Source organism: Anguilla anguilla, chromosome 12, assembly GCF_013347855.1.
Source record: "Anguilla anguilla isolate fAngAng1 chromosome 12, fAngAng1.pri, whole genome shotgun sequence".
Classification (NCBI taxonomy): Eukaryota; Metazoa; Chordata; class Actinopteri; order Anguilliformes; family Anguillidae; genus Anguilla; species Anguilla anguilla.
In genome coordinates, this window is record NC_049212.1 from 28,105,490 (window position 1) to 28,132,394 (window position 26,905).

At 40.8% G+C, this 26,905-nt stretch overlaps 1 protein-coding gene across 6 annotated transcripts in view; it reads right to left on the reverse strand.

The window, feature by feature from the left end:
* The window catches only part of lsamp (limbic system associated membrane protein), an 869,619-nt gene that overhangs the window by 241,327 nt on the left and 601,387 nt on the right, over positions 1 to 26,905 (reverse strand). For 2 of the 6 annotated variants that reach the window (XM_035385108.1, XM_035385113.1), the window contains exon 2: positions 24,552 to 24,630. In XM_035385108.1, the coding sequence (XP_035240999.1) occupies positions 24,552 to 24,630 (79 nt within the window). Of the gene's footprint in view, positions 1 to 24,551; positions 25,055 to 26,304; positions 26,495 to 26,905 lie in introns of those variants that run through there. The other 4 variants (XM_035385107.1, XM_035385112.1, XM_035385110.1 and 1 more) reach the window with 3 other exon arrangements.

Consider the following 26,905-nt stretch of genomic DNA (forward strand, 5'->3'; position numbering starts at 1 on the left):
AGACTGGCTACATAAGACTTAGATACATCCTTAAATACTGCTCGCCTGCAATACTGCCACCCTCTGCTAGCGTCAGCCATTTCTCATAACAAACGACAAACGGTGTCCATATTTACTGTGGCATTAATCAAATATTCATTACATGAATATTCCCACTACACAGCTAACCTACCGATTACTGATTATATGACAATGCACACTACACTTGAACACAGGTGTGCCCGGATTTCTAAACATCATCCAGGCAACATTTGTGCAGTGCAGTCTGGAGGGCGGTCGACTCTCCAGCCAAGTGTGAGTCCCTCCACGTGGGAGGGGGTTCGATGCACCACCATGACACTTTCTCATAAGTGGTCCCTTCGCTGTCTGTCACTCTCTCTGTCTCCCTGCGAAGTGAAAAATACTAAATGAGACCGAGCTGTCCTCTAAAATAACTAAAATAAAAAACACATTTGTCCTATTTAAATAGAACATTGACTATGACTCACAAATACATGCAAATGATGATTCTGCCCATCTAATCATGGTAATAAGTAACCTTTACAGGCTTTATTGTGAGTCCAAGTTGAGAAGCCATGACTGCACCATTAGCACTTTGCTTCAAATGACTGAAGCCAGGCCACTGCCATGGACCTTCAGAAAGAATATGAATTCTACAAAACCACACACAGGCACACACAAACACACGTGCACACACACACACACACACACACAAACACACATGCGCACTCAGGCATGCACACACACATACACTCATTAAGTAATAATCTCCTTTTTAGACCTTGATCAATCTCTTCACACAGAGCTCCACAAAATTAAAATACTCAAATCCGAAGGCGTTAGATAATATGTAGGACTTTAATCATGTCAGCAGGGTGGTCTAATCCCAAATCCATCAGAACACAGTAGACGAAGGCGCCATGCTCCCAAATCCCGACCTGCTAAGCATGGCTAAATGCCTTCACGACTGGCGCATACTTGGGTACGTAAACAATTTCTGTACAACAGCAAGAGGCCTGTTCTGTTTGCTCAATAATGACTAGAAGGCTAAAATGTTTACAAAGCAAAACCCAGACAGGACATGTTATGTGATGATCTGAACAGTGTGCGGTATGGAATGAACCGGAAACGGCATAAAATGGAATGACCTGCACAGGGCAAGATATGGAATGATACGGACAATGTATGACATGGAATTATCCGGATAGGAAGAGGTATGGACTGATCCGTACAGGAAGAGGCTATGGAAAGACCCAGAAAGAGTGAGGTATGGAATGATCTGTACAGGAAGAGGCTATGGAAAGAACCAGAAAGGGTGAGGTATGGAATGATATGGACAATGTGTGGTATGGAATGATCCAGACAGGGAGAGATATGGAATGATTCGTACAGGAAGAGGATATGGAAAGACCCAGAAAGGGTGAGGTATGGAATGATATGGACAATGGGTGGTACGGAATGATCCAGACAGGGAGAGATATGGAATGATTCGTACAGGAAGAGGATATGGAAAGACCCAGAAAGGGTGAGGTATGGAATGATATGGACAATGTGTGGTACGGAATGATCCAGACAGGGAGAGGTATGGAATGATTCGTACAGGAAGAGGATATGGAAAGACCCAGAAAGGGTGAGGTATGGAATGATCTGTACAGGAAGAGGCTATGGAAAGACCCAGAAAGGGTGAGGTATGGAGTGATCAGTCAGGCAGAGCATACAGTAATTGAGGGTTCCTAACAGCATCTCAGGAGCACCGACTCAGTTGATCAAAGACTAGTCTAGGCTCCTCGCGTTATTGCGTGCAGAAGGTATGCTAAGTGTCACAACAGAAAACAAGCAGGTGCAACCTCCAACCATTAGCGGTTCGTGCAAACCGCAGGAGGAAATTTCCAGAAGGTGCAAAGGAGTTTTGAAGACAGGATTAATGCAGTGTGAGCACACTGATGTAATAACATCACAGAGAGGTTTAAGGGAGCTTTTCAGGGTGCCAGCGCTATTATCCTGCCCACACTGTCCTCATACACAACAATGACACTTTTGATCAAAAGAAGCCATTTTCCCTTTTGCCACTTATGTACTCTGGTGTGTTTCTCTGGAATGATTTATATTCAGTAATCATCTTCTAGCAACAATAAAGTGTTTAGACAAAACCTGAACCATCACATAAACTAGATTGGTTCCCATTATAGGACTCATTTGCTAAACAGCATGGTACACATTTGAAATGCTGCTCCTGCAACAAATAAAAGCAAAGCTAAAAAACATTATTAGCCAATATAGTTGGCTGTTTTATGTACAAACTTTTAAAGGACACATTTTGTTTACAGATGAAATCTGCAGGAGACTGTACGGTGATCAGAAATGCTCCCTGTTCCGAAGCGCGACATCGTGACAGTAGCTAGCGCTTTTTTTTCCGACTCCATGGTTGCCGCACTTGTGTTTCGGCCTCATTCATTTTCATCTGGGACCGCAGCCATAGGAGATGAACTTCCTCTAATGACATAGGGTTAATGATTCTGGCCAAATGCAATCACTGTTGGCCCTTTTTCCCGATTTTATAAGGCATGTCGTTACCGCTCTCAGGGGCCCGCTCCTGATGAGTGCGTTTGCTGAGGTAATACATACTAATAATCAATTTGTTGGGAATTTTATTACCGTTATTTTAAAAGAGAAAGATGCCTTAAAGGCATGCTACAGATCCATAATGTAATTACCACAGAATAAATGAGACCTGCCCACTTTTTTTACGTTCTCAGCTTCTCAGTCAATAGATATTGTGTCAGATAGCTCTCACCTCATTAATCTACCCTGTATCATTAATAACATTAAAGGACAATCAAGCCTCTTCTTCCTAATTGGTGGGATAATTGTGTGTTGCTGGAAACGTGACAGTTACAAGTTAAACCACTCATCCTTCCACCTTGCGCATATGTAATTAATATATACCAGGCTGACTATCCCCCGCTAAGAGCTGGCTCATGATTACAGCTAGAAAATGCAGTAAATGACTCAGACGCTAAGCACAACATATTTCCAACATCTCCTCATTTAAGTCTGCTTTTAATCCCACTCATCTCAAACCACATGGATTTAGTTGCTCTAGATTGGAGGGTCCCCTGCATAGATTTCCACTCCACATATTGCTCACTCATAACACTTGCAGAGCTCTAAACATACAGTACAAGCACCTCCTATTATGGACTATTCCACAGTAATAAAGTAAGAACTTGACATTTAGCCGGCAACCACTACACACTGAAGGTCCAATCAACCGAGACAAATGATTATAACTGCTGTCCCGTGTTCAGACTTCCAAATTGAGAGATATATAGGCACGCAGTAAGAAACATCTTGGGTGCATTTTCCTTTTAAAACGCCCGAGAGGAAGTGGGAGTGTTTGATGATTCACAATTACCCCCAAATCTCTGACAAAAAACGGCTCATAGGAAGCTAAACCATCCATTTGGCAAAAGCTGTCCGAGAAAAGGTTGAATTGGGCCCGCCCCCTGACTGACCCAAATTCATTCTGTAGTTTCAGTGATGACCATGGGTCAAAAATAGGCGTGAGTCTCCTGCGTGTGCGTAAAACAGCTCCCACATCTACTGACTAGGAGGTAAATTATTTAAATAATTTGCCTGCTGGTGTTGACTGACTCATGGAACATAGGCCATTTTGTTTTAAAAAAAAAGGTAATCTGCCATTATTTTGCAAAGTGAAATCAATGAATTTCACATCTAGAAGCATATTAGGTATCTTTCAGAAAGTGGCCATTAGACAAAATGGTGAAGTGTCCATCCACATCTTCACCACACCTTAACCCCACCCAGCTTCATTGCCCATGCCACGCCTGTCGGTATCGCTAAAATAACTCCATGGATAAAGATGCTTGATTCTGTTCTGCATCTGAGTTGCTGTACGTTGATTGCGTTTGCCTTCATAGAACAGGGCCCGCCCTGTCACCAGAGGAATCACAAGGGAGAACTTGCTCTGCCCATATTTGTACCAGATACAGAACCCTACATATCCATTCCACACTCAGCAAACCGAGGTTCCCAATTAGGCAGAAGCCCAGTAGGCAGAGGGGCTGGAACTACGCAGGGGAGCAGGACCTGCAGGGGAACCGTGAACTCCAAAAGGTGTTCAGGACGAGCCGCCCACAAGGGCTGAGGGCTCGCGGTGGAGGAGGAAACAGCGTGTACCGACACACAGGTATGAAGAAACACACAGGTCATCGCTAGCAAGAGCTTCTACGGGAGCCCAAGGGCCTAAAGGTGCAGGAAAAACAACTTTATCAAAGGAAGTAAGAAAGCTGACTTCCCTCCAGACTCTTCTGACACTTTTGGACCCTCCGTGACTCCACAGAGAAAGCAAGATGAAGTCTGCATAGCCCCGTCAATGTAACCCACGAAAAATACAAAAACATAACCGACGCACCCCTAAGACAGAGGACAGCTCGGGAGCGGGGACAAAGGCGTGCACACGGGTCTCCAAAAATGAAAAGGAGCCCATCATCATCTTAACAGAGCTGAGGGCGAACCACTCCGCCAGCATAAGAGGCATGAGAAATCCATTTGGCTCAGGCTCACCATGGAAGAGGCAGGGGAGGAGCTAGAAGAGTGAACTCTGACTACCCTGACAGTGCGGCAGGGGGAAAGCATTCTTCATTATCTTCTTCAATAGAACAGGATATGCTCAAAACAGGAACTTCACAGAGCAAGAGAGGAGTCACTGTGGCATCCTTGCAGATAAAAACACTCATTACATACAGATGACAACATTCATACATAACTATATTATTGCACTGTTACATACTGCTATCAGTATTCATACAGAATTATATAATTACTCAGGAAAAATCTACAAATAAAGAATAATTGCACTAATAGAAATGATTAGTCTTTCATCTGCCTGTTTGTCAGTATTCTTTGGGTGCTTGTGGTGATGTCATGACTCGGTGATTGTGTGGTATCTTAGCTGTGTATTAACAATATTGTGCGCTGCACCCATTGCCATTGACATAAAGAGCTTCCATGAATGTCCTTTTTCAATGATGTTGCTAATGACATTCTCAACCAGTCCAGTGAATGAGCTGCAACAATAGTGCATATCTCAGGCCTTTTACAGCCATCGCATTGGCCCACTGTCAATATCCACAATTAGAGCAGGCAGTTTGTAAAGAGCTTCACAAATGCTTTCTCACATTTATTATCTTGGATCAAGTTATAACAGCCAATGTTTTGTAAATCGTCACTTGAAAGTAATGCGTTCTTCTGTTTTCTCACACCTTTATATAGCATGTTTTAAACAATGTAGCCAATTCAATGTATTTTTGAACAAGAGTACACACTTCCAGTCCCACTGAGTCTCAGGCTTTTACAAGACACAGAATTGAACAGATGTGTGTAAAGAAACCAGGAAAGGAGTTTCAAATGCTTTGTGTAGTAAAAAAGACCCAATTTTGCCCGTTTCTAGAAGGAAATCTGAAACATGGGAGCTACTGCTGAAGTTTGTGTCTGAAATTTGTCCAGCTCCCCAACTCTGGAGTCCTGACAAAAAAACAAATTGATTTGAAAATCCTGCTTCTGCTCAAGCAGACTCTGAGGGGATTATGCGAGGATTGTATTAATGCAGTGCATGCTGAGGCTCAAAGCACAGCACTTTCAATCAGGTCACTGTTTCCCCCGCTCCACGCCGGATGGCACCGCCATTACCCCCTCTTTTCAGAGGCCGCGTTCCCAAACAACACCGAAAGCTGCAATGGCAGGGCATATACACTGGGCAAAGTTTGACTACCGACCACCCTACCACAAATTAGCATCTAAACGGTTATGAACTTTAACTCTCAGTTTTTAAAAGCATTCCCTTCTTCATGTCTAATTTAAACTGAGGGCATGAGACAAGTGATCACTGCCCGACCTCCCCAATGCCTGCAAACACACCTTCTCTAGCCACAAAATTCACTGATCTGACCAGCCCAGAACACAGAGAAGAAAATTAATTTCACACTCAAATGACAGTAAGCCCTAAGCTACATTCCAATGATCCTTGACCACAAGTATACGCATAGTATCAGAGCACCTACTACTTTTTTAACCTACGTTCAGCTTTGCCAATAAAATCAGTAAAAAAAAAAAATTTTCAAGATAGAAATAGTCCAAAATGGCAAAACAGCACTAAAAGCCGCATCAGTTCTCAAAAAATAGCTTATAACACAAGTGAAGAAGCAAGGACCTGAAAAATAACATTACGCTTCACAATTAAAAAAGAGCACTCGTAAGAAATTCTGCTAATGTACCATTTGTGAGTGAACACAGAAGAGCATGTTGTGGGAAGATGGCATCGTGCTGGGTTCAGCATATTCTTCAGTACGCTATAGCAGGAGAAGTGCTCGTGTCCAAAAACATGCCTGTTTGGCTGGGAATGGTTAGCATCTGAATAATGTTCGGTAGGTCCGCAATGTCTTGGCAGTTGCTACCAGCCTACACTAAGCCATTTAGATGCTGATTAATTCTGCAGAAATTAACTCAGGGAGCACACATGAGATGCATAAAGACTTGATTTCTTGCACTTGCGCAGATGTGGAACTCAAGCGTTGGCAAACACTCCAAATGGAAGAGAGGAATTAATGAAATTCATTCTTTTCATGTGTTTTATCACTATCATCATCATCAGTATTATATCTACTTACATTTTTCATGCGGTCTTTTAAGTAAATCACACATAACTGCCATTTTCTGTGCAATTTACTTACAATTACAAATTTGCAGCCGACGCAAGCTGATGCACCTGCATGACCATGCATGAATTAGCACAGAGTGTTCCCTGGACGGAGGGTGTCTGGGAAGCAAATTAATAGGCATTCAGAATAGAGAGCTCCAGTTCTGAGAGGCCTTTAGTGGGGGCTCCGGATGGCTCAGTTACACAGAGTACGGCCCTGTGCGCGCGTCCTGGGAGAAACCGCCGGTATCAGTCACCTCCATGCCGCAGAAACGCAAGCTCTGCTTCATCACTCTCCCATTCCAGCGTGCCACCCAAACTTGCAAGCCTGTCGGTTTTCTGGGCTCAGCGAGCTGGAGCAGACAGCTGCAGACAAGCCGTTTGAGCTTTCCGTGCGCACTGACGCGATGACACAACAAAACAGTCAAATTAGAGTGAGAAACATCCCTGATTAAATCCCCTTCAATCAGTCATCCGCAGATCTCCGATGATCCGGGATTTTTTTCACTCGCAAAACAGCCCTGACACATCAAGTCTTAAGCGGGACTAAAGCTGGGAGATCAGAAACGGAGATGCTGACATGAAAAATGGGGAAATTAAACAGGGAAAATGCTCAGGAAAATAGATTACAACAGTGCAGTAAAACTTATATGATTAATGATTGTCACAGAATCCTTGGGCTCCTTTCTTGGCAAAATCAATAAAATGTGTATTTCATCAAACTTCATATGCTGATTCTTAGCTATCCTGATTCTGTCAAAAAATATATGCGTTTTTATGCTTATATTTTTATTTTATTGATAAAAACAAATGCAGTATGACAATGGCACATGGTGCTATGCAACCGTCAGTATCAAATTAAAAGTTTCAGCTCAGGCTTACTTCCAGGTCCAATTCCTGGGGTTTATACAATGCGCGAGGGGGGGGGGCAGAAACAAGATAAAAGAATGTCCTTTCAATTTTCACCTCGGCACATGACTACAGGTAACTGTTTTAGATGATGAAAAGTTCTTTAAATCAGCCAAAACAATTAAAATTACTCCATTTCTTAAGCCCATTTCAGTTGATCAGAAGGTGAGGTGCAAAGATATTCTCCATTAGCAAAATGTCTGACCAAGAGATATTATGAATGCTGAACTGCAATTTTTAGCTACACAGAATAGACACTGGATCACTAAATCTTCAACGTTTAAGAGCTTTTACACAACTGATTGCTGTTTTATGCTCAATGTTAAGAGGGAATCTCTGAGCAAAAATGGGTCTGTTTATTTTTTTAAAGAAACCCTGATATATGTTACTGTACATGGTGAACATAGTGAAAAGTAAAGGGCCCAGGGAAGATCCTTGAGGAACACCTATTTTGTTTATAAATGAGGTCCATGTCAAATTCATATTTAGCATTCTCTGCATGTGTTGGTGTTCATTACTGTATTCAATAAAGAAGCACAGGTATTAGATGGTATACAATCAGGCCAGTTCCTTCATAAATCTTATGCATGAGTTTATTTCATATACAATATCATAGAAAGAACAAATCGGTGCTGTGTGGAGATGATGAGAAGCTGCGCAAACACTACTGATAAATTGATACACTTTTCTTTCTAGATCCTAAATATGAGGCTACTAGCAAAGCATTTTCAAGACTTTGTCACCAGGCAGGATCCACTCTAAACTGGCATCAGCACCATCCTTGGCTGTGTCTGCCACAAATACATCATGGGAAATGTAGAGAAATAAATTGTCATGAAGATGACGAAGGGGGAGGAAATGCAACTAAAACTTAATGAAAGTTTTTATGTATTATTATAAATCTATGGCAGTACTAACTGTGGGTGGTAGTACTTGGTTACTTAGCTTATTGTTTGAGCATATCTTAATAGAACATATACAACTCATTAATTGGTAGGCCTATTTTGAGTCATTCTTTCTATAGATTTTAAGCTAATCAGTTAATAATGGGCACCAACAATTGATTAAAAGAACTGGATTAAATCTGCATCCCTAGCGTGCGCATACTCACGTGTGCACACACATACACATACATGCACACATATGCACACACTCATGCGTGTACACACACACACGCAAACTCATGCGCACACACACACACAGAGTCATGCACATGAAAATGAAGGAAACGGAGACCTTAAACACGCTGATACAATGGAAGCATTACAGGGGAAAATGAATCACATTGCGTCAGTTGGGCTCGGCACCAGAACGAGCCGCGAAAGAAACAGCTGACGTCTGGGCAGAGCGCGAGAACAGCCACCGCACTCCGTCGCCCCCCACCCGCCAACCGTTCCCCGTCCTCCTCTCACCAGAATCAGCTGTCAGGCGTAAGGACACACTCGCTGTCTGCAGGCCTTGATGACGACGGACCGGGGAGCCCCGGTTTTCCCCAGGTTTGCGTGACCCGTGGCTGTCGGCGTGTGTCTGTGCCCGCCGCAGAGCCCGATCTGTGCTCTAAGGCTCCTTGCGACACAGCCAGTCATTAACGAACCATCTGTCACTTTTCAGTTCACGGCGACCGAGCGAGCTGCATCGCGGGCCAAGGGCACAGCTTCTCCCGTACCAGTGCTGTGATTTTCCACAAACCAATCGGGCTCTGCGAAATCGTCGCCTCTTCCCTTCCTGTCCGTGGGCTGTTATGAAACGAAATGCCCCCCACCACCACCCGCGCAACCTGCGCAATCAGTGTACGACGCACCGGGGAGTAGGGGGATCGGCAAATCACACCTGAAGTGCTCCAGTGAGACTCCAGCCCTTTGATCAGCAATACAGGATGAAGCTGTCAAAGGGATCAGCGAGCAGCCTCACTAGTCCTGCCATCACTGCCTGAAGAACAGGCACATTCTTAGGGAGGAATCACTTCAGACTTAAGTCTACTCAAACTACAGCTGCAGGGATTCGCACATGCAAACTAGCCATGAAACAACCTCAAATCCGGGGGTTTGTCACAAGCTCGAACGGCTGCTAGAATGAAAGAAGAACAAAGCTTCGCAATCAATACAACTAAGGGCAACACATTCTGAAATTTGGACACAAAAAAGGTCTGGGGAAGCTTAAGACACCCGACTGACAGAAAAAAACACAACCCCCAATTGATCTCTAGAGAGAAGAAAACAAATTGTCCAAAAGTTGACAAATTATCCAGGGTTGAATGATGGCGGTTGCTGTGATGTTAATACTTAATAAAAGCAATTGTGGATTGTCAGCAGTTCAGTCACATCAGACAGCCTCCTTCAGGCTGCGGCGCTGACTGAGAGCGTAGGAAAGCAATTAAAAAGTACGGCATTGTGGGAGACAGAACTACCAGGGCTACAAAACAACCTCAAGACTCAAGAGCCATGCATCATGAATGAAGAGTTTATCTCTGGAGGCTTCAGATGAAGAACGGGCTGAGTAGACTTGATCTGGGTACTTAAAATGCTGTCTTTGATGCCCACGAACAAACCCCCAAAGTTCCTTTCTGCTGTCACAGGGAAAACAAGAATATGATGATGAAAAGGATTTGTGGAAAGAGGCAATGCTCATAAACAGACCTGGGCACCACACCGCTCTGCGCAGCAGCGAGCTAAGCCATTTTTCACAGGTGCACCATCCCAAAGTTTATCGGCAAAGTCTTCTTGAATTTTCCGTACACGTGTGCTTGTGTACTCTGTGTGCATGTGTGTGTGCGTGTCTGTGTGTGTGTGTGTGTGAGTGTGTGTGAATGTATGCGTGTGTGTGTGTGAGCATGTAAGTGCATGTGTGTGTTTATGTGTGTGCATGTGTGCAAGTATGCGTGTATGTGTTTGTGTGTCTGTGTGTGTGTCTGTGTGTATGTCTGTGGCCAAATGCATTATATGAGCCACCAATCAAGCAAGATGGATCAATGGACCTTTAATCTTCTGCTTTTGAATTAATTCTGATTAATTCTAATTCACTCTGTAGAAGAACAGAACCAGAAGACCTGCCCAAAACCAAGCTCAAAACAAGACAATGCCACAAGAAAAGAAACCAGGTTAACTATTGATAACTAAATTATTTTCATTATTATTAGAAGATACACACCTTTGGGTTCCACAATGCAAAAATTATAGCACTTTTTATACGTAGCGCCCCAATTTCAGGGCACTATAATGTCTGGGACATATTAACTTTATGTAAATGAAAGCAGTCTTGTTTAGTTCTTTGTCACATATCCTTTGCATGCAATGGTTACATGAAGTCTGTGACCCACAGACATCACCAGGTGCTGAGCATCTACTCTGGTGATACTCGGCCAGGCCTGTACTGCAGCCACCTATAGCTCAAGTGTGTTTTGGGGGCAACATTAGCTCAAGAGGTAGGGTGGTCATCTCTCAATTGGAGAGTTGTCGGTTTGATACCTGGCCTTCTGATTGTGTCAAAGTGTCCTTGAGCTCCCTACAAGCTGGTTGGCGCCTTGCATAGTTGCCTTGATTGCTGTTGGTGTGTGTGTGTGTGTGTGTTTGAATGGGTGAACGAGAGCCATTCATTGCTTTGTGCAGATGTTGTTGGAAAATGCCCTATAGAAATGCAGTCCATTTACCATTCATGTTTTTTCTTTAGCCCATGTTCAGTTGAATTTGGATTGGGTGAATGACTTAGCCAGTCAAGAATTTTCCAGTTTTGGGCTTTGAAAAACTCCTTTGTTGCTTTGGCAGTATGTTTGGAATCATTGTCTTACTGTAGGATGAAGTGCCGTCCAAGTTTGGAGGCATTTTTTTTAGCATAAGCAGATAAGATGCTTCTGTACACTCCAGAATTCATTCTGCTGCTGCTATCAGCAGTTAAATCATCATTGAAGTAAGCCAGTACCTGTAGCAGCCACACATGTCCAAACCACAACACCCCCACCATTTTACACAACGATAGGGTTTCCTCCTTTCCTTCTCCTCCACACTTTGCTGTAGCCATCACTGATACCGTGAATCTTGGTCTCATCTGACCACACAATCTTTTTCCAGAACTCTGCAGGCTGTTTTAGGTACTTCTTTGCTAACTTTAACCTTGCTGTCCTGTTTTTCCAGCTAATTAGTGGCTTGTATCTTGCAGTATAGCCTCTGTAGTTCCGTTTGTGAATTTTTGGCTTTGTTGCATTCCACAGTCCATTTATTTTACAGTATATTGCATTATAATTTCGTTAACATGGAGGGATACAGTGTGATGCCCATACAAGCAGAGGGATCAGCAATTTCTTCCCTTTATGATTGCAGTCATTACTCTCTACCCATAAACATGTTTTAAGAATCTAATTTTCTAACATTCTGTACTTATTATTAACCAGCAGTTTCACCAAGCTGCTACCAAAGGACAAAGATAGCAAGCTTGCTTTGGAGGTATAACTTTGAATATGGAATTAAATACATGATAATCTTGCCAGTTAGGTTTTTCTGTAGACAGAAACATCTCCCCATGGATGTTTCCCAAAACCATGTCTGAAAATCACACGTAACCATCATTCATTTAAATACTTTAACTTTAAGTAGATAGAAAAACACTGGCCTTAATTCAATCAACAACTGTCCTTACACAGCGATGGTGTTAGATATTTCTCTCACAAATACAGTTTAGTGAAGAAAATAAGTTTGTGAAGAAAAAATAACGCCACATTCACACCTGCAATCACATTCAACCTTTGTAACGTCTAAGGCCTAGCTATTCTGTGTTTAGGCACTACTTTTTTATAACGTAATAAACACGTAACAACATACAAAAATCCACATTTCCCATCTTAACTTTGAAATGCTGTTCTGTCTAGTGTAAAATTACTTGTATTCACTGATGCAGTGATTTAATTTATTTTCATTTCCTGTGTGTAAAAGCATGCTGCAGACATGGAAACCTTTGTGTTTGCTAGCAAACACAGAACCAGCAAAAAGGGCTGTAAAGACAAATCATTCACACTGAACTGTGAGCACATCCCAATCCTGCAGAACCTACACAAAATAAGAACTTCAGGGGCCCTGGATAAGTGTCACTGAACCATGCAGGGTTAAATATAAAATGTTGGCTGGTTTGATCTAGAAACTAAACCAGCACTTACACGTCTTATTATGATAAAGGTATAGCCTCCCTGGCTTTCAAAAGTACACAGAATACAGACTAGATGTTGCTTTTCAGAAAGAAGCACAGGAGGAAAACAAGTGTGCCAGTACTGCTCTAATGGTCCAAAGAGTGTCCACCCACTGAAGCCTGTGAGAAATGTCCAGCCTTTCCTTGCAAAAAAAAAAAAAAATGTTCCAGGAGAATAAACAACTTTTACAGATGTTCTTTTTGTCCCATTCCTCACCATTCTACAAAATGTTCCAAAATCCCTGTAAACCGGGAAACCAAATACCACAGGATTCCAAGGAAGAAGTGGGTAGATACTGGCTCACGGAGATTTGCACAAGACTGCCTCCACAGTATCCAAGATTGAGCTCCTAGTGGTGATGGACAGACAGAGACAGACAAGCGGATGGACGGCTCATGCTTAAAAATATCAATAAATCATCTGGTAACCTAAAAATCTACCCGTTAGTTCTCTGAGCTATTCATGAAATGTCACAGCCAGCACTCCTCAAATTCAAGGGGATGTTGCGGTAATGGAATGAATAATAATAATAATAATAATAATAGTAATAATAATAATAATAATAATAATAATTATTATTATTATTATTATTATTATAATAATAGCGTGGATCTAAAAGATTTTATTTATGGGGTTATTACCAGTAAAACGTACTCTGAAGTGTCACACTGGGCTGATCCAGGCCTTCAGTACTCATGTTGAGATCAGAGAATTAATGTCAGTTTCCACATCACACGTTTCTGCGACATGTATACAGTGCAGCACACTGTGACTTCCCTCTGTGGCTCCTACAACCTGCAAATGCATTTCAGCATCTGTTAGACAATGATGACAGCAAAGGTCTATTTTCTTATGCAACAGGAAATGCTACTTCATTATCAGTAAGTTAATGGTACTTAACTAGAGTGTATTTGCAGCTGTTTCAGATGGTTGAGAACGACACTAAGTGGTGGATGTTAAGTATAGGGTACAGGCCATTATGCACAGCTCTGAATTTAGAGTAGGATGTAGCCTATACAGTATACTGATTTTCACTCAATGTTGAACGGTCTTGGTTCTTGATATCATTTTAGACAGTACTTGGTACCAGGATTGGCCAAAACAAATAGTATCAATGCAAACTTATTTTTATTATGAATTATCTCACTATAAAGATGTGATGTTGTGACATGGTCCTTTCCAGGCAATATGAGAACAGCACTCAAAAGGGGAAATGTGCATGTTGACTTTTGTTTTATGCTAGACACCAAAGTCAATGTAACAGGAAATGGCAGAAAGTGATTTAGCAGAGACCAGAGGGATCATGAATGAGCTAAGCATTCCTCCACCCTGGCTCACTGAGAAAGAACAACTTTTCTTTTGTCAAAGTTTCAAATTTCAACAATGCTGCCTTGTTCTGTGTGATTACATATATAGTCTTTCTGTGTTTGAATGAACTGCGGAATAATTAACACTGAAATAGACGACAACCTAAGACTAATGTAGCAATTTATTCAATTAATAAGTGAGAAATAATACACTCCACTTTTTGTGCCAACTGACAGCCCTAATCACAATCCAACAGCTCATAGTAGCTGATAACAGTTAATAACTAAATTAATTGGAATGGCTTCAAAAAGCCCCCGTCCACATACTGGCACTTACTGCTGCTTACTTTTACTACACATAAAAAAACTGAGTGATGCACCATTCCAGCGAGGGTTGAAAGTGAATAATTTAGGAGCAAATTAATAATTCTTGAGAACAAACTTTTCTCATGAAGTGGTATCGCATTCCCTTGTGCAATGCCACTGAGAGTTTTGGGTCGTTGGGCAACAGACTACCGGCCAACATTGTACCAACATTGGGTACCTGGTTGGCATGCTTAAAAATAAGCAAGTGCTCCATTTTCTTAACCGTCCAGCTTGATTGAAATGACCATTTGTATTACAGATGTTTTACAAGTCCATGCAAAGACAACAGAAATGAATAATCAGGATGTCACAGAACCATTACTGAGTTTTATGGGAGGTCCTTGAGCAGTGGGGTGGTCAGCTCACAGTCCGGGTCTCCCCCCCACCCCCTTGGATTTGACGACAGTGGACTGTCATCACGGAGTTCCAAATATAAATGGGTTATGCAAGAAACATGTTTGAGCTCTCTCATAAAAAAAAAGGTTAAAGGTGTTCTTCTCTAAAAATCAAGGAAGCGGAGGCTGCTAGGTTACCTGCCCCTTTTCTGAGAGCACAAAGTAGAGAAATTGCCAGCGACCCGCTCAGTTTTTCTAAACAATACTGCTGAATTTGAATGTGCGGTAATGATTGTTATTCACATGCCGGCGCTACCCGAGGGGGTGGAGTGCGTCAGCAGCTCACCTCCACTCGACAAGAGGAGGGTTCAAATAGATAAAACATTTCATCGCTTTTAGATGAGGGGACAGACAATCCAAAAATGTTCTCCTCATTGAACCCGTCCTGCATAACCTGCGTGGAGGCGGAAGAGCTTCACGGCCCATCCAGCACTGGGAGAACCAGCCATGTGGTGAGCTTTTATTCTGGAAAATACAGTTCCTCTGTGTTTAAATAAATGATGCAGTCCCTCCACTGACTGCGATGCATTATGTGCAGCCGCACACTGTAGAACAGGAGACAGCGCCAGATTATGAAAGCACAGAGGACTGCGGGGATGAATAAAAGCGTGTCACAGGCAACTGGGGAGTGCGCACTTCCACATCAAATTCACTTACAGTGTTGGTATTGTTCCCAGTTTTATACACCCCAATTAAAAAATGTTTACTAATACTGGGAACAGGCAGAGGCACCAGAAAATGTAATTGGACTATAGGCCTGGATTCAATCAACATTTGTCCTCAGAGTCAACTCAGTAAAATTAAACTGCTCCCTTTTTTCCACGCAAGTTTTAAAATACATATCTTGCTGATTACTGAACTCGCCAAACTGTCCTTGGAAAGTGAAAGGAAACAACAACTCTTGAACTGAAATGATTGAATCCAGACCCTATTCTACAGCACATTTATTAAAAAAAACACACTGGAGGCCCGCGGCTCCCCAACACCTGACACACACACACACACACACGCACAATCTCAGCTACCAGTGCCTTTTCTGTTCATTTCTTCTCCTCACTCAAAGCCAAAGTCAGAAAACCATTTTAAAGTGCTCAAGTCCTTTGACTAAACTTGGAACCGAATATCAAAAAAAAAGCAGAAACATCCTCATATATACTAAGGTGCCGTAACTTATACAGTTTTATTATTGTTTAACTTTTGCTCTCACCTATTAAGCACTGAATTCCTGCTCCAAAGTAATGAATGATTGGCATGGTAGGGGATTATGAGAAAGAATCTGAGAAAAAAACATGTATTTTTGGCCTTCTCCTGTCTTGTCTTATATTAGGTCCTAGTTGGTAGATCTCAGGCTCGCCCTCTCTATGGGCCCAACGCAGAGTTGAGGTAAACACGACATTCCATTCAAGTTAAGCCTTTTCCACCCCACCCTGCATTCTAACTTGGGTGGCTAAAGTCGGGATATGACAGATGCACACTTGGGGAAAGCACAAAAGCAGGCATGTCCCAACAAACTCCAAGTTACTTCAGCCCAGGTTTGAGACGTATGCCTGCTTATCTAGTTTTAACTATGCAGCTATTGCTCACATTGAAATGAGGGATAAATACAGCAGACTTGTTGGCCATCACATGAAACGACAGCTCAATAGAACTTGTCCCAGAGGACAAAAATGGTTTTACATGCAATATGGACCAAATTCATTCAACCAATGTCATTTTGTGTCAATTTGGAGTTTTATATTCAAATGAATGATATGAAGGCAAGTTAAAATGTCATACACAGATAAATTAATATTTAAAAGTCACCACATTTGGTAGCCCATTACAAATTAATTGTGAATACTGTATGCCTCTGTCATTACAACAGAATCCAATCAGCATGTTCCAAATTTTTTAACGGACATAGCCAGTCTGAACGTAGTGCAGTGGCTAATTACTGTTAGCACCGACCCTTATTGGCCTTCAGCAGCATCAGCTTCTACTTTTTAATACTAATATATAGCTGAGTAAGAGTGGAATTTATAATTAAATTCATCCAACATCTAATGTCTGTTACATATCTATGATATCTGTTAATATAATACATAGACTGAAAGTTATGAAAATCTTTGTGCTTATTTTGATCGATTAACAAACATGACAACTTTCAGAATTATTGGCACCAACTGGCAAAACTTACTCTTCTCACACAGTACTGTTCTCTTTGTTAAAATCATAGTATCAATGTTATGACTTTACCCCTAAATTGCACAATTAGCAACACAGACTAAAAACTCAAGTTAATTTTAGTTTAATTTCTGTATCTCAAACGCACAAATGAAACGTGACCTGTGGATGTGCATTTAAGTGTGTGCCTGGGCCTGCTCTTTTTTCTAATCCACATTATCTTTTGGGGAATTCAGCAATGGAAATGCTCAAAAGAAACCCCTTTCAATGTACATAATGCAGACTACTTTATAATTACAGTCCTCGGTGCCTTGCAGAACTGAATATTAGATTTTTAAAAGGAAAAGGCAATGGAGTGGAAACTCACATTTTCACATTTTCCATCTGTGGGCAGGGGTCAGGATTAACTATTTTAATTACACTCAGTGCATAGACTATCCTCTTCAGGTGCCACTGCATATCTCAAGTGAGGATGTGCGTATCTCAGATATATGCAAGTCTGCATAGCTGGAAGTGTGTAAAAAGCACTTGAGTTCATGTCAAGATCTGGTCCAAAGCTATTTTGCACTTGCATTCTTTCATTAAGACAAAACAGTATAGCAATTGAACGATATTCGATTATGTAGACAAATACGCTGTGGAAGGGAAATTATCTCAATCTGGTAAACCTTGTTTGAAGGAATTATAATGTTATGGATTTTTGGTAGAGACACAGTTTTTAAGTAGTATTTCTCTCACTGACTAACACCATCGTAACCCACAGCTTGAGCTGGTTTACGGTAGACTTCTACTTCGGTAACCAGCAGAGAACAGTGGCAGTAATTGATGGTTCCATAAAAAAAAAATCTCTTCATACACCAGGTCCCATTCTTAACAGTTTTCATTTAACCCCTCCTTCCTCAGCATTTCAGGTACATATGTAGGGTATATTCATAGCAAAAAAATAATTTGGTTGCATTCACACATTAATGAATATCCACATACTTCCAGTGTATTTCCTAATTGATAAAAAAGATTTGGTTATCACTTTCAAGGCAAGGCTTGGTCTAGCCCCAGAACACATTGCAGATCTGTTAAAAGCAAACACCCCACCACACAACACTCCCTTTGATCCTCTACAAAAGACCTGCTCACTGTCCCAGCCACAAATTTTACAACAGGAGGGGACAAGGCTCTTGCGACCGGGGCTACATTTTTATGGAGTACTCAGTCAGATTTTATTAGGGCCTCTGACTGCTGTGTCTTCTAAATCTAATTTAAAATCCTTTTTTAAACTATCCAACCTTACATAACTATTTCACCTGTATTGCTATTTTATTCCCTGTTTATTGTTTTTATTCTGTATTGTTTTATTTCTTTATTTTAAAGAGGGGTGCTGGAGCCTCTCCCAGTGCACCGGGCGACACCCTGGACAAACCACCAATCTATCGCAAAAAAATTTATTTTTTGTATTATTATTATATCTGTATAATATATATTTGCATTATTATTATATTTTACCCCATGGCTGCTAAAGGCCAATCACAGATACTGTAGCACAGATTGCCATAGTAATTATTTATAGAAATTATCAATATAGTAATTCTTTTTTGTAATTCAGGACCACTGAATGCAGCTCAGATGATGCCTGGTTCATGGCAACCATGAACCAATTTATCACATGAATACAAATTAAATCACACTCACATCCATGTCTGGATGTTTACCAATGTCAAGCCTATAATAGTAACAACCAATGAAAATGTGTATGACATGCTAATGTGGATTCAAAAAAGATGAATCCAAAAAAGCTGCTAATATAAACACACGTTATAAAACCAATCCATATGTTCCCACATACTTTTCTATAGAGACATAGCCATGTAGTCAGGCTCAATACAAATATTTGTTGACCTATGTTTGGCTTCCAGTCATTTTCTTTATTCATAGTCAACCACATAACCTGTAAAAATAAAGCAGCATCTTTGGGAGCAATTAACAAATTGTTGAAGTGATTTTCTTTAAAAGAAAGCAGAAATCATACAAATTTTGTGTACAATCTTCTATTTTATTTTATATATTTTCCTCCATGCGTGACCTGGGGGGAGTGGGATTGAACGGAGACAAAACATAATAGACACAACATACAAATACAATAAATAAAACAACTAAACCGTAAATCCTAAATCAATATGTGGTTATGCAAAGCTAAAATAATAGCAAATAAATGTTACATAAACCCAAGAAGCAAAAAAGAAAAATAACAGTAAATATATATAATATATATAATTGGACAACTCATAGGCAAGTCTCTCAAACATATGCAACATACTCTCCACAATTGCATCCCAGGTAGTAAGAACAGTGGGAGAAGTTCTCTCTAAAAGAACTATTTTCACGTGGTGTTGAGACCCAGCTCTACAGAATAGCCTTCATATTAGTAATATCCATTTTATTCATTTTAGCAGCAAGCCCTGCTAGAAGAGCCTTTCTCAAAAAACTCCTGAGGAAGACTTTTGCACAAGAGATTCTGTTAGCCCTTCTGTAATGTGTCACAAAATGTGTAATAAGAACACATTAAATTTTTGCCCATTTTATATCAGGTGAATTAAAGGAATAAGAATTAAAGGACTAGGAAACAGAGCTATTATCTGAGAGGACATACTTTGAATTTTTATGGAATTTACTAAATGCAAAATACTACTGGATACCAAGGGCGCATCAGTACTGGTAAACAATTAGCGTCTTTTTGAAAAAAAAAAGTGGTCCCTTGCTGCAGGGTTCCAACCCTTCAGGTATCAATAGGTCATAACGAATCTCCTTTAAAGCTTTTGTAATAGGAATTTCAGAGTTTGGTGTCAAACTGGTGTCAAACAAATGGTTGAAATCACCTCCAGCATGACTGAGATGCTGCCAATGGATGATAAAATACATTTAACTTCGTCAAAGAATTACTTATCGAAAAAGATAGATGCATAAATAACTGCAATACAAACCTGAACAGAGTAAAAAAAAACATGATGAAATAACAGAACCTCTCCTCTCTATCTGCACCATAATATTTACAATTATGGCAACACCCACGTATACTCTGTGCGGAGAAATATAGACTTAACTTATGTTTTTTTGAAAGTGATTGATATATTTTGCATTCAAGTGAGCTTCATGTACATAGGCAATATTGACCATCCTCCATAATAAGCATTGTAGGCATTGTGCCCTTCACAGGTACACGGACCCCTCGTAAATTCCATGAGTTAATCACCATATCCATATAATCGTGTGGAATAATTTATCAGTTTGACTAGTTGTTTCAAATATACAAAATAGAAAATTTGTCCAAGGGAATGACATTGTAAAGTCTGAGAGACCAAAAAAAAAAAAAAAAAAAAAAAAAAAAAAACAAACTGAAGAACTGCATAGCCACTGAAAATACAAAAATGAGAAATAACTGTAACATCACACCCACCTCCCCTTCAAACAACCCCCTCCCGTACTTGAACCTACTAGGTCACCCACACTGCCCACCCACTCCTCCCCACATGTACCACATAAACAAGAGGGGCTTGTCAGTGTACAGTGCGCAAACAATGCACCCAACTGAAAATTAACAACCCACAGAGAATATGCTTATCCTCGGGGACATGTCAGAAGTGCTGGCTGGAGTTAATGCACAGGAAGCGAACAGTGTGACAGACAAAAATGTATACAATTAAAAAGAAAAATGATGTTAGCAAAGCCAAAAAACACTGTTTATACTCCCTTAAAGTAAACCAACGATAGTGCTCCAACCATGCCAGGTGGATAATGCCTTACAATCTGTCTATGAAGCTAATACGCATTAATGATAAAATTACCCTTACATCTCACAGTTGGCTACTAAGATTATAGCCTGCCTTCTAAAATCAAACTGCGCAAGCAACAATAGCCCTTTTCGGCCAATCGTACCAGGTTAATCCCACAGTGTTAGAATGCACCAAAATAAAATACCAGTGGAGCTAGTCTAGCCAAAGTAAACCAGTCCAAAGTAAAAATGTGGAAATACATCAAAGAAACATAATGAGAAAGAAGAAAATTTATGTTCGTTGAGCAGCTAGCTAGCTAGCTAGCTATACCGTGGTCGCAGTGTTTCTTCCCAGCAGTGGAGCACTTCATGCTATAGTCAACAACATGTCTTGGAAACGGTAACTGAAGCAGGAAAAACCCACCTCCAGACTCCTGAAACTAGCTGGCCTCTTCCACCATAGACTATCAGGGAAGCAGGATACATCAGAAAGTTGCCCACCCCCCTTGCCCAAAGCTTTTCCCTAATTACCCAGTAAACGTTTCTTTTAGCAGCAGTAGAAGCAAAACGACATTCGGTCACGGTGAACAGATACGGGTTCCGATTTCCTGGCCTGGTGGAGTAAGATCTCATGGTTGATGTATCTTAGAAACTGAAAATAACAAAGTATGGGGTTTATCAATGTCACTGCGGTTGCTTGTGTAGATGTGATGGGCTTGGTTCATTTTCAAAAAGGGATGGTCTTTAGTAGGTTGTATGACTGGGAACAATTTCAGGATATGGCGTTGGAGGAACTAAACTAGGTTGTGACCTTCTATACCCTCCAAGAGGCCTACTTGCACTGCTGGCTTCAATCTTCATAATCCATGATTTTGTCCTTTATAACATGTCTTTGTAATAGATGAGGTCATTTTTCTGTTGGTGAAGTTCATGGTTGTTGGATAGCTTATGTACAGCGGAAACAATTCCTGCTTTTTTCAGTTTAAGAGCACTAAGCAGGTTTGTGGTTTCTGTGATGGATTGGATTACAGGCCTTAGAGCAGTTTCTTGAAAGGTACTGACACATAGGGATAAGCATGCATCCCAATCATTGCTTTCTTGGTGCTTTTTCCTTTCGCTTACTATCAGGAGTTTTGGAAGAAAAGATGGCAGCACCAATGGCATGGAGGGTCAGTATACGCATCATAATAAAGCCACACCTGGTTAATAAATTAAATCATACTGATTGTTCAAAAAACTCATAAAATAATGGGGTGGGAGCAGGGGCTCAACTAGCAAGCAGCTATCTTATAAAAGTGTTCATATTATCATCAGACCGTCCAAAATTAACACACATATCTTGATTAAAAACTTACTTGACAACCAATGTAAAATTTCATTATATTCCATTCTATTGCAATGCAATGAAAGGTTCTTAAATTGTTATTAAGTTTCAAAGAACAGAAGCTGATGTAAAAGGATTTTGCACTTTCCTAACCTCCAAGTTGCATAACCCAACACAAATCCAAAAATACATTGCTTCCCCACTCCTTTACTCTGAACTTTCAACCATATGTTGATTCTCAATCAATATAAATTTGTTAAAAATGTTTTGTGAATCCAGTCCTTTAGATATTGTCCAATCCTTGTTTAAAAAGCCTGCCAGCATCTTATTATTTGAAGTTTTAATAAGGTGCTTTACCCTTATGCTGGTAGACCTACTGTGAGTATTGTTGCAGCGCACAATGTTCACAGGCAGGAGCACCACCAGGGATTTTGGGCCCCATGAAAAGATCTCGGATTGAGCCCCAAAACCCCACGACACCCCATCCCTGCACAACTACAACACAATTCTTTGAGGGCGGCTGTCAGTCAGAGCCCTTGGGATCATCTGAACCCCCCTCCATACAGCGCCACTGTCCACAAGGCATGACAAGAGATCAGATATAACTCACTGAGACCAAGACCAATGTTCTTAGCTAAGGGGACTGATTACACGCTTATTGTAGCTCCTGATGGTGATGTTACAAGTGTTCACTCTCTAAAATTCTGCTTCATTCCTATTATGCTAAACTAGTGTTAACTACTAGCAGGGTAATCCTCAGATTGACACAAAAACTTGGATTCCGCCAATTCAGATTTTAAGAAATATCATATTTTCAATAGAAAATAAATAGTTCCGATATTTCAGGACAACCACCTATGCATACATTTAAATGTGAAGATTCCAGTGAATTAATGTACAGGAAGATATAAATGAAGTGTCTATTCAAATCCACTTGTTCAAAAAAAAGGGGAGGGGGCACATATGTTAATGTCAGAGCATATCACTTCTGTTAAAGGTAGTACAGTATATTTATGTTAGCCTTGGTTTTTATGTTAGCGATATGGGTTTCCTCCAAGGACTTTGGTTTCCTCGCACAGTCCAAAGACAAGCAGGTAGGCTAATTGAAGATTAAATTGCTCATAGGTGAGAGAATGGTGAGTGAATGGTGCGTGCCTTGCGATACACTGGTGAACTGTCCAGGGTGTATTCCTGCCTCTCGCCCAATGCACACTGGGATAGGCTCCAGCACCCCCGCCATGACCCTAACCAGGATAAGTGGGTATAGATAATGGATGGATGGAAATACAGTTAAGTCAGGAATATACCACAAACTATAGTGAACTTTGTATTTTGCGAGGGCAACATTTACGAGCACACCTTGCACACCTTAGCACGTGCAATGTAAACCAGCCATTATGCCAAGCCTAACACTGCCTTGTACTCTTGCAGTTGCTACTTTAATCTTGTCAATTGGTGTCATCAAAGCACCGTGACAAGAATGCAGTGGGCAAACCGCTCAGTTCCCTGTGAAACCACACAAAACACTCCATGCCCGTGTCTGAGCGTGTGCGGACGTTTAAAAAGTCCTGCAATACCTTAAATGTCCTCAGGGTGGATTATTTTCTGAATGTATATCGGTGTATTACATGCCATTTCTTTGACAGTGAATTAAATGCTGGCAGAAGTGAGGAGTTAATTGATATTTCATAACGGTAAGATTTTGTGGATAATGTTTGAATCACTTCCAATTAACCATCTTAAAACGTGTATACTGGTACCAGTATAAAAAAAAAAATAATAATAATAATAATAATAATTTGTAAAGCAATATAATTTCTGGTTTAAGTACTTCAAAATACTTTTAACAGAGCAAGGCATTTTGTGGAATGCAATACATGAATAATTACAAAATGTCGCAGCACAAGACAGTCTCTCATTTACTTCAGCAAGTTACGAATGTCTTTCTTCTGTACCACAAATAATATTAGTAAAACATTCAAAATATATACTTTTACACATCAAACTGAATAGAAGCAGAAGCAGTGCGTCCGAGCATCAACGCACTTCGGTCCGTGTATCTCCCACAGAAATAAATGCTCGCGGTTGGGATGCCACGCATCTCCAAAATGATGCGAAAATACTGAGCAGCCGAGCTACAGCATGCAAATCCGCCACATATCGCCTGCGATGTTTTGCAAACTTGATAAACCAAGCACAAATTGTTATTATATCCCTGTTTAGTAATAATTGTGTGCTCAACTAAATTGCGCGCTACCCCCGCAAATATTTAAACCAGAAGAATTATAACTCAAACGTGCATGCGTGGGGTTTTCTGTGAGAGGAAACTGAGACTGAGGTCTTGTTGGGTGGCATCGTGACCCCTTAAAAAACAAAACACGAAAACATCACAGTAACTGGTAGCCGGGAAAAGTGAGTCTTGCAGGGTCCTACCTGATAACTGCTGTATCACCCTGGCGAATGGTTATGTTGTCGGTGGTTCGCTGCATATCCACACTTCGGACAGGGAGCCCTGTTGGAATAAGACACAGCAGTCTGAATAAGGCAGCCTGAATCTGCCTCCGACAGGATCTCCTTCCAACCATCATCGTGCGCGTCGACGGAAAACGATGGACAGTAGATCCAAGAAAGTATCTGCACTTTACAAAGAGATATCGAAGTCCGGTACCGATACTGCCAGCTACTCCACAACAATAAAGATGTTCGGGAATGGTTACATAGAAGACGATAAACACCAAAAGAAAAATGGCTTGAATGAAAAGGTAGATTCCGTAACCCTTAGCAAACAGCGTATCTCACTAAAGCCTTGTTCGCATATGAGGACTTCTCAGAGATTAGTAGAGCGCTGTTCTTGTGAGTGTGAGAGAATTCAGCTCTCTTTCCCCCTCCCTCCTGCTCTCTCATACACACTCTCTCTCTTGCGCTTTCCCTCCCAGTTTCCCCCACCCCACTATACATCGTCCTGCTACCCCCCTTCTCGAAAATCTGATACTCCCTTATTGGTTGTCACGACAACAGCACCATCTGAGGTCCCCTTTCTACCAAACAGAACAGCGGCTGAAGATTCAAAGAACAAGGAGCGTTTATTCTGGTCATTTGCGCGGTTGACGTTGAAGCCGATTCTACGTTCGTAACCTTAGACCAAACTATTAGCCTCTTTAGCAAAAACATGTAACCGAATAACGGAACAAAAACAGTAAGTTTTCATTAAATACTGTTGTCAGAGCTACATGCACCCAAGTTATCCATAGCCTACTGCATACACACGCACACCCAAAGATAAACGCAAATGAGCTGCATTCTAGCCTACTCGTGGGAGCGATTCAACTTGTGGGTGAAATTTGCCGATTGTCTGCCTGTTTAATTCAATCGCCGTGTGAATACCTGTTTAGTGGGTTTAACTTGATGTTTTGTGGATGTAAAATTAATTTTCAGATGGATCTTTGTGACTGGGCGTTTTGTTATAACTTAAGGAGCACCTCCGGCTGTGGCTCGAATATGGGAGCTTGGAAGACCACATTGATCTAGCGTCACATTCCGCGAATTTCACTCAAGGGAGGCGTACGGCATGAAATTGTATTGTGTCATTTGAGGAAAATAACAGCCTAATCTATATCGGACGAGGCTACTGAAAGCCACTGAAATCACTAAAGTCTCTGAAATGCTTATGTATTATTTCAGTTTTTTTATGTTTTCGTTTTATTTTTTTATTTTTTATTTTTTTCCAGTCAGGGAGATTATTCATTTTCCATCAAGTCATTATTTGAATTACAACAGAATGTGTTGGTCCATGCCAGAACATTTTCACCCTGGAGCATGTTTATTACAACTGGGTATAGTTAGAATATTCTGTTCTAGAGTCAACAGCCATTTGAAAGTTTTTCTTTCTTTCTTTATTTATTTATTTATTTATTTATATGAGATTAGGATATATACAATGCAGTATGTAAGTATTTGGACAGTAATGCAAATTTAGCTGTTTTGGCTCTGTAGACCCACTTTGGATTTGAAATGAAACAATTAATATGGGTTTAAAGCAGTCAGCTTCAATTTGTCGGTAGTTACATCCATATTTGTGTGAACAGAATTTCAGCCCTTTTTATACTTAGTGCCACCATTTTAGGGGACCAAAATAATTGGACAAATAAACATAATCTGAAATAAAGTCATAATATTTAGTACTTACAAATCCTTTGCATTTGATGACTGCCTGAAGTCTGCGAGTCACAGACCTAACCAGATGCTTGGTATTTTCCGTGGTGATACTCTGCCAGGCCTGTACTGCAGCCATCTACAGTTCCTGTTTGTTTTGGAGGGTTTTTCCCCTTCTGTCTTGTCTTCAGCAAGTGAAATGCATGTTCAGTTGGATTTCGGGTCGGGTGATTGACTTAGCCAGTCAAGATCATTCAATTTTTTTAGCCCTGAAAAACTCCTTGTTTGCTTTAGCAGTATGTTTCGGGTCATGGTCCAATGAACTTGGCGGCATTTGGTTGAATCTGAGCAGATAAGATGTTTCTGCACGCTTCACAATTCCCTCTGCTGCTGCTGTCAGCAGTCACATCATCAATGAAGACAAGTGAGCCAGTTCCAGTGGCAGCCATACATGCCCAAGCCATAACACTACCTCCACCATGTTTCACAAATGCGAGGACAGGGGGTTTTGGATCATGAAATTCCTTTCTTCCACACTTTCCTCTTTCCATCACTTTGGTACAGGTTAATAGCTGATCTGTCAATAAGATTTTGTTCCAGAACTCAACAGTTCTTTATGTAATTTTCAGCAAACT